General features: G+C 47.0%; 1 protein-coding gene across 2 annotated transcripts in view; it reads right to left on the reverse strand.

Annotated features, from left to right (window-relative positions):
* Window positions 1–14,336, reverse strand: part of ampd1 (adenosine monophosphate deaminase 1 (isoform M)) — a 92,909-nt gene that overhangs the window by 58,547 nt on the left and 20,026 nt on the right. For both annotated transcript variants that reach the window (XM_072480571.1, XM_072480570.1), the window contains exons 3-5: window positions 10,343–10,508; window positions 8,668–8,833; window positions 2,304–2,523 (exon numbers count right to left, since the gene is read on the reverse strand). In XM_072480571.1, coding sequence (XP_072336672.1) covers window positions 2,304–2,523; window positions 8,668–8,833; window positions 10,343–10,508 — 552 coding nt within the window. The remainder of the gene's footprint in view (window positions 1–2,303; window positions 2,524–8,667; window positions 8,834–10,342; window positions 10,509–14,336) is intronic.

The raw sequence follows: 14,336 nt of genomic DNA on the forward strand, positions 1-14,336 counted from the left end.
AACGCTGCATATACAATAGGATAAAATATAAATGCAAGTTTTGGTTTTCTTTCTTGGTGGACAGTTACGGACAGAAGGAGCCAGCCTCTAACCTGTGTTTCCCAAAAGCATGGCTCCCCATCAATGGGAACGGGAGGAGGCCATTTCACCCCTCAATCCTGTTCTGCCATTCAATGATATCATGGCTAATCTGCGACCTAACTCCGTATTCCTGCCTTTGACCCATATCCCTTTGGTGAACAAAAATCTATCAATTTCAGTTTTAAAATTAGCAATTGGTCTAATTGGAATGGAAGAGATTTCCAAACTTCGACCATCCTTTCTGTGTCAAAGTGTTACCTAATTTCACTCCTGAAAGATTTGTCACTAACCTTTTGGCTCTGCCCCCATTTCTAGATTCTAGTATAAATGTTTTCTTTCTGTCTACACGACCTGTTCCCTTTCATATCTTGATAACTTCAATCAAATCATTGTGTCATCAGCAATTTTGGAGATGTGGCTGTCTATGCTATGAATTAAGTTTATTAGCCCAATTCAGTGTGTGGTTGTGGCCCCAGCATTGATCCGTGAGAGACACATCCTGTCAATTAGAGTACTTGCCCATCATCACTAATCTGTTTCCTCCTGGTCAGACCATTTCCTAACCAGGTCAATACTTTTCTTTCAATTCTTTGAGAACTTTAGCTAATAGTCTCTTAGAAATAACTTTTTGTTAAATATCTTTAGGAGGTCCATATATATAACATCCATAGGCATTACCCTGTCCATTTCGTTAGTCACCTCTTCGAAAAAAGAGTTAGGTTCATCTTCACAAATTGAACTTGACCAATCCAAGCTAGCTCTCTCTGAGCAGCTGAAACCTTTCAAAGTGTTCTGTCACTCTATCCTTAATATCACTGGCTCTAACACATTCCGAACAATAGATGTTAGGCCAACGGGTCTATCATTCCCTATTTTCACTCTCTCAATTTTCTAAAATAGTGGAGTGACATGCACAATTTTCCAATCTAAAGGAACAGTTCCCAGAGCAGGGGTGTCGTGAATTAACCCTCTATTACAGTCAGTCAATTAAAACCTCACGCCGCAGATTTCTGTTCTGAATATAGCAGCTCTGCTGAGATCAGACATTCAGTGGAGTGGGCAAGTATCCATTTCATCACCGGGCAGAACGGTGGCACAGTGGCTAGAATTAATGCCTCACAGTGCCAAGGTCCCAGGTTCGACCCCGGCTCTGGGCCACTGTCTGTGTGGAGTTTGCACATTCTCTCCCTGTTTGTGTGGGTTTCACCCCCACAATCCAAAGATGTGCAGGATAGGTGGATTGGCCACTCTAAATTGCCCCTTAATTGGAAAAAATAAATTGGGTACTCTAAATTGGGTACTCTATTCAGAGTAGAAAACCAAAGGGTGAGTGAGGTGTTAATCCGCTGAATGTCACATAGAATTAATGTATAGTTAAATATAATTATAGTCAGATATAATTTAGTTAAAGCCATATAGTTAATGTCACTTCAGACTAATCTCTCACCCATATGAACATCATTGTACAAACCTTAAGTGTGTTGTTGGGAAGTGTTATAACCTGCCTGCTTACCATTGGCTGGGGACTAATGACAATCCCACAATCCTGTGGGAGTATGAGCTTCACCAATGAGGGGGGCAGAGAAATCATTAGCAGACTCCCTGCATAAATAAAGCTGGCCAGTTTGGAACCAGCCAGAAAGGAGTGAGCAGCAAGTGAGGCTGCTGCTGCTGCTGCTGCTGCTGCTGCTGCTGCTGCTGCTGCTGCGGCTGCGGCTGCGACTGCGGCTGCGGCTGCGGCTGCTGCGGCTGCGGCTGCTGCTGCTGCTGCTGCTGCTGTTGCTGCTGCTGCTGTTGCTGTTGTATATATATGTTATTGTAAATAAATGTTATTTCTTTGTATCCTTAAAACTCATGCTGGATTCTTCGTGGCCCTCACAAAAGGAAGATTATCCATGAGTGATGAGCATGGAAAGGATTAAAGCTGAGCCTGTCCTTAGTACATATATACACACATACACATATATTATCCAGGACAAGTCTCTAGTTCTTTTGAGAACTCAGAACTTCTTCTGAGATGAGTGGTCTTGTGAACAATTGCCTTACTGTTGTCTTAACAGAGACTAATGCATATCAGTATTAAACCTGGGGGCTTCCTGATCCGGTATAATGCATTGATTTAATGGACCATTCGGAAAACCTAATTTCCATTGTTTGTAATTGACAATTGAAAGAGTTAAATCTAAAATAACTTTTGCTTCATCAGTGAAGTGGTGACTTACACAGGCCCCTGGGCGATCAATGCAATTAGAAAATTCATGTCATCAATGAAGGTGGGCAGGTCTGGGTATGGTAGGTCTTTGGGTTCATTCCTCTTCACTGATTCGTCATTGGCATAAATGTAAATCACGCCATCTTTCATCTTGCACACATAGCCAAGATTTTCAGGTAGATCTTTTGGGCTAAAGGGGTCCTTTCCAGCCTTAGTGGATTGGGTAAAAACTGAAATTTAAAAAAATTACATTTCTTATTCCAGGAACAAACAAAACCAGATACCAGGTACAAGATCAAGGTTGCATGACAGGGAATCAATCTTTTCTTCATTGCTAGCTTCCAAAGTCCAACCCCTCTGCCTTGTCCTTTTATTGGTGTTACTGTGGTGATTGCTTCTCTAAACTTTCACACAATGATTTCCCTGTAACAATACAATTGTAACTATACCGTCCTCCACCATCTTCTCCCTCACTGTATCAAAATCGAGAGTCAACATGCCATTTGCAATCTTTCTTTCCCCCGCCCTCAATTCTACAGAACCTCTTACTCCTTCGCTATATCCCTATTTTCTGTTCATCCATGGGGTGCAAGCATCAGTGAAAAGACCAGCATTTGTTGCCAATCCCTTCAACTGGATGACTTTGTCGGCCATTTTGGAGGATAGTTAAGACCATTGCTGCAGGTCTGAAGTCACATGTAGGTCAGGCCAAGTAAGGAAACCAGATTTCCAGCCCTCATTGGTATTAGTGAGCAGGATGGATTTTAAACAACAATTTGGCAGTTTTATGGTCATCTAGCTTTATAAGTTCAGATTTTATTAATTGAACTTAAATTCCACTTGCAGATATGGTAGGATTTGAACACATATCTCAGAGAATCAGCCTGGTCCTCTGAAGTGCGCCATCAGTGACCGTTAGGCACTACTATCTCCCCCTGTGGGAAAACTCTCAGAGCTATGGGGAAAGAGGAAGGAACTGCAACTAATTGGATAGCTCTTTGTAAGAGCTGGGGATAAGTATGATGGTCTGAATGACATCCTTCTGTGCTGTGTCATTTTCCAATTCTCTGACTGATGATACCTTCAAAACATATGCCATGCTAAGCAGTCCACTGCAGAACTGGATGGCATTTTTAAACACAAATATTGTATTTATTACTGCTGCAAAAAGTGAGGTTTCTTTTGTTCTTTTGAAATATAATGGAACGGCAAGTCACTTGAATGATTAAAAGGAATGGCCTTTCAAATAAAAGGAGACTAACTAGGCTGAGGAAAGGGGAACCCAACCACGGGGAGAAGGCAAGCCAGCGTGTATCAGTATCAGCCCTGGTAAATGGGGAGGGGTTGTGGCAGTGAGGGCATCCAGTTGTGAAGCCAGTTGCCAAATCCCTGCCTCAAAAAATGAGTGGAGATGGAGAGCGGTGATCGACCAGCATTCTGGTGGTGACCCTATATAACCTGGCGAAAGCTGGAGGAGTAACATAGAAAGAGCTGAGGAAATATCGGTAGATTAATGAGCAACATATTTGCTGTTTAATCTAATCCCCACAGCAAGATATTTTCAAAGTAGGTGACATGGAGACAACCTTGACCAAATCACTTTTCCCTCTCTTCCCCTCTGATCGATTCTTGTCTCGCTGATAGTTTGTGTCTCTGCCCTAAGCTCCAGATCTAACAGAAATGTACCAGAAAATATCTTCATTCCCTCCGTCACTTTCCAGTTGAATCAGCTAACCCTTGTGTCAAGGGAGAGATGTGTGGCATTAAAAATAGAGGTTATGAAAAAGCAGTTCCACTTGAAACAACAATGGAAATCATGGGAATGTCTTGCTACTTACCAACAGAAAGCAACACAAACAGCTGAAGAGCAATAGAGTAGTCGATTTCAGCAGCATTCCACACATTCCTGTAAGTCCCACTGTCACACATTGTTTTTTCTATTGACTTAAAGACCAGTATAAATCCCAATCCATTTCAGCCTTCTCAGCACCCCTTACCAAACATTTGTCCAGTCGTGACCATGAAGTTACAAAATAGAGCAACAGAATTGAGGTCAGGGCAAGAGAGTGGATTAGATTGCTGTGCAACTAAGAGAGAGTGAAGAAATTAAACTTACTATTGAAAACTAACTTGCGGAAGAGAATGATCAAAATTTGTAATTGAATGCAGTGATTCAATACAGGGAAGGAGAGAGAATAGACAAAGTCATTGTAGCAACCATGCCCGAAAGTGGGCGGTCTTCGGGGTATCAGATCAGCCAGATCTCTTCATGGGGAGGAGGGCGGACACCCTTGCCTTTGCCTCCCTGATCGTCCGCCGTAGAATCCTGTTCGGCTGGCGGTCAGCAGCACCACCCAAAGCTGCAGATCTCTCAGAATCTCTCCAAATGGAGAAAATCAAATTCGTCATCCAAGGGTGGGAAGAAGGCTTCCTCAAAACATGGGAGCCATTCACCCGACTGTTTCGGGACCTGTTTGTGGCCAACAAACAAATAAACAAGTAGCCAAGAGCCATGGGAAAGTAACCAGGGCATGATAGAAGAGAGGGAAGGGAGGGAGGAGTGGGGGTGGGAGATGGTGGAGCAAGAGGGAGTAGCCAAACCCAGCAGGAAAGAAAGGGGAGTAGCAGAGAAGAAGGGGGTAGGAGGGGAGGGAGAAGGGGGGTAGGGGCCAGGGAGGGAGGGCGGACGAGGGAAGGCGAACAACAGAGGGGAGCCAAAAGGGAGGAAGAAGGAGGGAAGACAAACTGGCGGGAGAGCGCAGGAAACGACAATGACCACAACAAGCAGAGCAAGGCGAATGAGCGAAAAAAAGAACAGGCAGAAGGAACGACAGATGGCCGAAGCTGAGGCAAATGGACAAAACAAAACAAAAAGACCAAGAGATGTAAGTGACATCAAGGGCACCACCCAGGTGCCCCTTCCATCTGGTTTTGTTTTGCTTGTTTTGTATTTTAAAAAAAATTTCTTCTATATGTTATGATTTTTTTTTAACATCCTGTGTGTTTTTTTCTGTGTGTACATTTGTAAGTATATCATGTATAAAATCCAATAAAAACATTTTTTAAAAAAATCATCATAGCAAAGGTGGAGAGTATGGCTATTAGTTAAAGACTATATGATACAGAAGGACTCCTTGCAGAAGTCTATCTATTACATACATCACTAATTCATTCGCCTCACTAAAGTAAACCCTTGCTTTGTTGAACCCCACATGCTCCTGGTTGTTAAATGTATCTCGGCCAGTTGGTAATATAAATAACCCTCACATATAGTTAGGTTAGCAGAAGGAGCAAGTTGCAGATGGAATTAAACAGAAGAAATGTGAGGTGTTGCATTTTGGCATAAGGGACAGGGGGAGGCAATTTGGATGTGATGATATAATTTTGAAGAGCGTGCAGGATCAGGGAGATCTGGCTGTTCATGGACGTCTTTGATATTGGCGGGATGTGTTGAAAAGCAGATGGAATCTTGGGCTTCATGGATAGAGATGAGTACAGAAGTGGGAAAAGTATGCTGAACCATCATAAAGCTGGTTATGCTGCATCTCAATTGGTCACAACATTCTAGGAAGGATGTGAAGTCCATGAGAGGGTGCAGAGGAGATTCACCAGACTTGTTCAAGGGATGGGGATAGGTTGGGGAAGTTGGCCTTGTTCTCTTTGAAGGGAGATATGATAAGAAGTGTAGAAGATCATTTACAGAACAACGAACAAAGAACAATACAGACGGGGACAGGTCTGTGGACCTGTAAGCCCAGATCTCTCTGACTTTCTATATTCCTAAGAGTTTTGCCATTTACTGCATATTTCCCCTCTATGTTAGAACTTTGGCCCTCCAAGCCACTGGTCATGATACTTCCTAGTGCCGTATCCCTCTATACCCATCCTATCCATGTATTTGTCGCGATCCTTTTGAACGGCGTTAATGTATCTGCTTCCACAAGCTTCCTTGGCAGCGCGTTCCAAGCATTCACCACCATCTGTGTAAAAAGCCTACCCACCACATCTTCTTTAAACTTTGCCCCGCTGACCTTAAACCTCGAGACTGACTCCTCCATCCTGGGAAAGAGTGCCTGCCCATCCACTTTATCCATACCCCTCATAATCTTGTAGACCTCTATCAAGTTGCCCCTCAACCTCCATTTTTCAAATGAAAATAGTCCCGTCCAATGAAGGCAAGCATTCCGTATACTTTCTTGATTACCATGTCCACTTGTGCTGCCACTTTCAAAGCTCTGTGGAGCTGTAGGCCCAGATCTCTCTGACTTTCTATATTCCTAAGAGTTCTGCCATTTACTGCATATTTCCCCTTTGTGTTAGACCTACCAAAATGCATTACCTCGCATTGTCCGGATTAAACTCCATTTGCCATTTCTCTGCCAAAGTCTCCAAGTTATCTATGCCCTGCTGTATCCTCTGACAATCCTTAACACTATCCACCACTCCACCAACCTTGGTATCATCGGCTTGAGATGAGTAGAAAACTGGTTGGCAGACAGGATAGAAAACTGGTTGGCAGACAGGAAGCAAAGAATAGGAATAAACAGGTCTTTTTCAAATTGGCAGGCAGTGACTAGTGGAGTACCGCAGGGATCAATGCTAGGACCCCAGCTATTCACAATATATATTAATGATTTACATGAGGGAACAAAGTGTCATATGTCCAAATTAGCAGATGACACCAAGTTGGGTGGGAGGGTGAGCTGTGAGGAGGATGCAGAGATCCTTCAGTGTGATTTGGACAAGTTGAGTGAGTGGGCACAGGAATGGCAGATGCAGTATAGTTTGGATAAATGCGAGGTCATCCACTTCGGTAGCAAAATCAAGGCAGACTATTATCTGAATAGCAATAAATTAGGAGAGGGGAATGTGTAATGAGACCTGGGTGTTCTCGTATACCAGTCACTGAAGGTAAGCATGCAGGTGCAGCAGGCAGTAAAGAAGGCAAATGATATGCTGGCCTTCATTACAAGAGAATTCAAGTACAGAAGCAGGGATCTCTTGCTGCAATGACACAGGGCCTTGGTGAGGCCACACCTGGAACATTGTGTGCAGCTTTGGTCTCCTTCTCTGAGGAAGGATGTTCTAGCTATAGAGGGAGTGCATCGAAGGTGGACCAGACTGATTCCTGGGATGGCAGGACTGATGCACGAGTAGAGATTGACCAGGTTAGGATTGTATTCGCTGGAGTTCAGAAGACTGAGGGGGGATCTCATAGAAACATATAAAATTCTAACAGGGCTGGACAGGGTAGATGCAGGAAGGATGTTCCCGAGGGTGGGTGTGTCCAGAACCAGGGGCAGAGTCTGAGGATACCGGGTAGACCATTTAGGACAGAGATGAGGAGAAATGTCTTCACCCAGAGTGGTGAGCCTGTGGAATTTGTTACCACAGGATGTAGTTGAGGCCAAATCGTTGTGTAATTTGTATGGTTTCAAGAAGCAGTTAGATATAGCACTTAGGGGGAAGGGGATCAAACGATATGGGGGAAAGCAGGGTTAGGCTTTTGAATTGGATGATCAGCCATGATCGTAATGAATGGCAGAGCGGGCTTGAAGGGCCGAATGGCCTCCTGCTCCTATTTTTTCTATGTTTTCTTACATAAGGTAGACAAAGCAAAGTAGTGCCCATTAGCTATAGGTAGAAGGACAAGAGGACTTGGATTTAAGGTTTTGGGCAAGAAATATGGGGGTGAGGTTGGGGAGAGGTGAGGAGGCACTTTCTTTTATGCAGTGAGTAATAATAAGTTGGAACTTGATGACTATGAGGGTGGTGGAAGCAGAAATGCTCAATTATTTCAAACGGTAATTGGATAGACTCTTGGGAGAAATTGCAGAGGATGGTTGTGTGGAAAGGGACTGACTGGATTGCTCAACAGAGAGCTAGAATTGACTCAATGGGTTGAATGGCCTCCTTCTGTGCCATAGTGACTCTATGACTCTGAATTAATTTAAATAAATGGCACCAAATTATATCAAACATCTAAAGATTCATTGACTCCATATTCAAATTATTTATTAAATAGAATGCCATCTAACTCTACCCAATTCTTTCTCAGATTCTTAAAGCTAAATCACACCTTTATCTTCCTCAGCCTGGGGTGGTACACAATCACTAATTATTGATGATTTCACCCTCCCTCCCACCACCTCCAATCTTGGTGCTGTCTCTCATCCAGGTTTTGCGTTTAAGAATGCAGCAGACACTGACACGGATGATCCATGGGAAAGCAATTAGATTCTATTTCAGGTCTGAGAATAATGCAATTTGGCTTTGGCGTGAAGATACAATGAAAATTATTGGACCCTGAAGCAGGACCAACTGTTGGGTGAGTGTGATGGGATTAATCTTTGCTCGCATTTCCGTATCCCTACCTGGGTGCACTTCATTCCCTTCTCTCCATTTCTCAGAATCCATGGTCCGCAGGAAGTGTGCAGTGGTTCTGCAGAATCTCTGAAATGACAGCCGCATGTACTTCTCCCGAATGGTTAGAGCTTTATACAGGCCCTTGCAGGCGACTTCAAAATCTTCCACCGTTACCTGTTCATAAACAGGAAATAATAAGACTCACGGTGGGACAAGTCTCTTCCACTGTATCTGAATTTCCCCCATTCTTCCAGACGCTGTGGGAGGGGGGTGGGGGGGGGGGGGGGGGGGGGCATCTGGTTCACTAATGTCCTTTAGGGAAGGAAATCTGCTGTCTTTACTCAGTCTGGCCTACATGTGACGCCAGATCCACAGCAATGTGGTTAACTCTTAACTGCCCTCTAATAATGATACCTAGCAAGTTGCTTAGTTCAAGGGTAATTAGGTGTGAGAGGTCTCGCGAGATTCACCCGAACATCGTGAGATGGCGTGATCCGGATCTCGCCCTCACTGGGCCATTAGGCTCACTTAAATATATCTGCACCGTATTCTCACGGGGCCCCAGAACTAACGGTCCCGCAGCAAGGCCTTGACCGGGCGCCATTTAGTATTAGTCTACAGAAACATTGACCTGTCATAATGGCACCTGGGGGGGGGGGGTTCCCATGCCAGGGGTTAGGCCCAGGGTGCCTTTCCCATATGAAGTGGGGTGCGATGGGGGGCTTGAGGACCCCAGAAGAGGTAAGTTGGGTGGAGTCGTGAAGGAGTCTGGAGGCTGAGGGGGGTCAAAAATTTAAATAAATTTTAAAATGGCTTCCTGATCCGCAAGTACTTTCTAGCTGAGCTCGCCAGTGCAGGAAGTGATATAAGTGTGACCTCGACGGGGCGTTCTTCGCTGAGGATAAAAGATTTGGCAAAGTGCCTTTGAATAGTGGGGTCTCTCGTGGCGCTGCAGCCCCAGAGGAACACCCCACTAAACGTGCCCAAAAGGTTTTTTTCCCCGTTGAATCGCGCGCAATATAATTTCTGAGTCGACTACTGTTAATTCAGAGTTGCTTAATTCAAATTATTTGAGAATTCATTTTTTTCCCATAGAAAGTAGCATTAACTGATTAAGACTGGGCTATGGACACTCAAGGTTTGCATGTACATAGAACATACAGTGCTATCCACTTGTGCTACCACTTTGCAACAGTTTGACAGCTTCCTGGTGAGCTCCAGTCAATGGAACCGATAATCAGATACTGCACATATCGGGTGCTCAATCCAACAGATTACCATTGCAAAACCCTATGGGCGGGATTCTCCACTCCCCAACCGCGTGTTTCTCGGCGGTGCGTTGTTTGCTGGTGATTCTATCTTCCCGCTGCTCGACAATGGGATTTCCCATTGTAACCACCCCGCAACGGCAGGAAACCCACGGCCGTGGGTGCGCTGCCGGCGGGAAAAGTGAATTGCAACAACCGGACAATTCTGGCCCATTTTTCTCTCTGAAATTCTCCTCTGGGTCTCTCCATGTGCCTAAAAACTCTCCTCCCATCAAAGCTGCTGAGTTCCCCTGACCTATTCTTCCCCAGATTCTACCCATTTTATGACTCAGGTGAGAGAGTGACCCCTCCCTGCAGAAGGGAAGGGATGGCAGGAAGAAAAAAGCTTAATTCAATGAAGCAGAGTTAACCTTACCCCTGATGCGTAGTCTCCAGTAATAGTGACTCTTTGAAACTCTGGTACATCTGCGTACGATGGCTGCACCATGTGAACAGCTGAGACTGTGGACTGTGTCGCTTCAGGGACCTGGATAACCGGCACCGAAGTTCCGATTTCCTTTGCTCTCATTATTATCTTCAACCTGACATGAGAACGCATTCAAAGAGTCATACCAATGTTATTTAATGCAAAGATTGAAACTTGGTTTTTAAACATATGTTATCGCTACCAGCAATTGCTTTGCGACAAGACTGGGCGGGGGCGGGAATCGGGCCGCGCCGGTTGGCGGGACCCCCCGTTCAATTCTCCGGCCCGGATGAACCGAAGTCCCGCCCAGAAATTGCGTGTCCCGCCGGCGTAAATCAAACCTGGTATTTACCGGTGGGACCAGGCGGCGTGGGCGGGCTCCGGGGTCCTGGTGGGGGCGCGGGGCGATCTGACCCCAGGGGGTGCCCCCACGGTGGCCTGGCCCGCGATCGGGGCCCACCGATCCGCGGGCGGGCCTGTGCCGTGGGGGCACTCTTTCCCTTCCGCCTCCGCTACGGCCTCCACCATGGCAGAGGCGGAAGAGACTCTCCCCACTGCACATGCGCGGGAAACTTTCAGCGGCTGCTGACGCTCCCGCGCATGCGCCGGGAAACTGTCAGTGGCCGCTGACGCTCCCGCGCATGCACCGCATTTCCGCGCCAGCTGGCGGGGCAACAAACGCCATTTCCGCCAGCTGGCGGGGCGGAAATCCCTCCGGCGTCGGCCTAGCCCCTCAATGTTGGGGCTAGGCTGCCAAAGATGCGGAGCATTCCGCACCTTTGGGCCGGCGCGATGCCCGTCTGATTGGCGCCGTTTTTGGCGCCAGTCGGCGGACATCGCGGCGTTGGGGGAGAATTTCGCCCAATGTGTATGGTCATCGTTAGACTTTTAAATTCCACATGTTTTATTGTATTCAAATTTCACCATCTGCCATGGTGGGGTTCAAAACCAGGGCCGGTATTCTCCCGCTCCCCCGCCGGGTGGGGGAATCGCCGGGACGCCGCGCGAATCGCGCCATGCCGCCCCGATCCCCGCACGCGATTCTCCCACCCCCCCCAAAACCAGCGCCATGCGAATCACGCCGGGCCGCTTGGAGAATCGCTGCAAACGGCGAGCGGCGATTCTCCGGCCTGGATGGGCCGAGCGGCTGCGCATAAATGGCCTAGTCCCGCCGCTGCCGTCCACACCTGGTCGCTGCCGGCGGGTACTCGTCGCGAAGGCTTGAGGGGCGGCCTGTGGGAGGGGGGGGGGCCTCCGGAGTGGCCTGGTACGCGATTGGGACCAGCCGATCGGCGGGCCGGCCTCTCTGTCAGAGGGCCTCCTTCCGCCAGCAAGCCTGGATCCATCCGCCATGTTTGTGTGGGGCGGCCGGGGGGGAGGACGGCCACCGCGCATGCACTAGTTGGTGCTGGCCCAACTGCGCATGCGCGGGACCCAAGGCGCCGCGTCTTATACGCGGTGCCGGGTCTCTGACGCAGCGCCAAGGCCCCGCCACCGTAAATCGCACGATGCCCCTGCTAGCCCCACAGAGGGGGAGAATAGGTGTCTGGGAACGGGTGCCGACGCCGGAGTAAAACACTCCGGTTTTTACTCCGCAGTCGGCACTTAGACCCCCGTTGGCAGAATCCCGCCCCAGGTCCCTAGATTACTCTGGATTACCAGTATAGTGACAATATCACTACGCCATCACCTCCTCTCACTGCTTTCCAAAGTATTGACCATGAGACAAGGGTTGCTTAATGTCGGATCTTGAGGAATGAGGCAGGTCATTACAATTGGGCTCACTGCCCGAGCCAATGGGTCATAAACCCCTATCCAGTCACCTCTGCTGGGAAATGTGGGATGGACCTCAGACAAAGGCAGAATTTACTTAGCAGTCAAGTTCCCATGACTGAACAACCTGTGTAGCCTCAGAAGTGAAGAAGAGTAACTGGACTAAGTTACCTTGGGGTTATTGGTAATTATAGAACTTTACCCCAGTGTGATATTGCAGTCTATGGTTTACATGGGTGTGGTAATGGGGTGAAAGATTCACCTACTTCAGACTGTGAAATCCAGATAATTGTGCTATTAGTTATTCCTCAACAATCGATGGGAAGTGCAATGACATAAAAATTGCTGTTCAGGTGTTTGCCATCGATCCCACTGGGCAAAGAAAAACAGGGGAACAACCAACGTCAAACACTCATCTCTCAACCAACACCACTCAAACAGGGAAACTGGCCATTTGCCATTTGTGGGACACAAGTCCAAATCATTTGCCAAATTTGCCTTCATAGCAGCAGAAGGTCTTCTTTCAAGCAATATTCATTGGTTGTGAAAGCACCTTGGGATACCCCGAGCTGTATGAATGGAAGATCTTTCTTCTTCACCTTTCAAGGTATTGTGCTCGACAATAGTAAGACGTCAATAACTTGTGATTCCTTCCTCAAAGGGGAGAGCTACTCTTAAAGGAAAAAGCTGAGCACTGCTCTACAAAAAGGTGATACTCAAGGGATAAGTCTGATCATCTAATAGTATTCAGGTGAAGGGCTATGTTGGAAGCTGAATAACTAGTATCTCAATTGTCTTGATTTCACTTTTTGAAGTAAATCAAATCTCACTTTGGAGAGAAGGAGAAACAACTGATTAATTAACAAAATTATTAATAATCACATAAATAAGATGTTCACAGGTTATAGATAAAATATGGATAATACTTCCCCATTGCATGTCAAATTTTACCTCCCCCACTGGCATCTTGTTTTTCACTGTATCACTTTGGTAGACTTCCTCCCATCCCATGAACTCCCCACACACTCCCTGCCGCCAATCCCAGCAATTCCACAAACCACAAAGTACCGCCCTAATAGTGGGAAAATCAAAGTCATTGCTTTCGGCCCCATCACAAATGGCATTTCCATGAATACCATTTCAATCCTTCACCCCGTCAACTGTCCGAAACTGAGCCAAACCTTCAGCAACCTTGGGTGTTGTGTTTGACCCCAAGGTGAGCTTCTGATCACTTATCCACTCCACCATCAAACCTGTTTCCTGCTTCATAACATTGCCCAACTCTATCCCTGCCTTTGCCCACCTGGTGTTGAAACCCACACCTACATTTTTGTTACTTCTAGCCTCCCATCCTCATCCTCATATAAATTGGTGCTCATACAAATTGCTGCTCTCTGCAACTAGCACTAGATCCTGTACACCCAACACCCCTCTGCTCTCTGGCACTACGCTGGCTCCCCAGTCTACATAGAATATGTACGGCTCAGAAATAGCCAACCCAGCCAGTCCATGCCTGTGTTAATAGCTCCCAGCTTTCCTCATCTAAATCTACCATTGCAATTTATTCCCTTCTCCCACACTAGCTTGACAATGCTAGTCACTTCAACCACTCCCTGGGAGCGAGTTCCACATTCCTGCCACTCTTCCTCTGAATTCCCTGTTGGATTTTATAGAACCTTAGAATCCATAGAGTGCAGAAGGAGGCCATTTGGCCCATCGAATCTGCACTGACCATCTAAAAGAGCACTCCACCTGATCCCCAAAACTCCTTAACCTAACCTACACATCCCTGGACACTAAGGGGCAATTGATCATGTCCAATTCACCTAACCTGCACATCTTTTGACTGTGGGAGGAAACCGGAGCACCCAGAGGAAACCCACGCAAACACAGAGTTTCTTACTGATGATCTAACCTTGAAGGCCCCAAGATGTGCACTTCCACCTAAGAGAAAATGTTGGGCGGGATTCACCCAGCCCTGGGCCGGGTCGGAGAATCCCCGCAAACGGCCATGCAGCCCCGACGCAGGTATGTGATCCTCCACAGAGCGGAGAATCGGCGCCACTGGCGCTGGCGTGGTTGGCGCGGCGCCGGTCGCAGGCCGCTCTAAGCGGCCGGCCGGCCGATTCTCCGGCCCGGATGGGCCGAGCAGTCATAAGAAAAGAGCCAA

The sequence above is a fragment of the Scyliorhinus torazame genome, chromosome 17 (assembly GCF_047496885.1).
Source record: "Scyliorhinus torazame isolate Kashiwa2021f chromosome 17, sScyTor2.1, whole genome shotgun sequence".
In the NCBI taxonomy this organism is placed as follows: domain Eukaryota; kingdom Metazoa; phylum Chordata; class Chondrichthyes; order Carcharhiniformes; family Scyliorhinidae; genus Scyliorhinus; species Scyliorhinus torazame.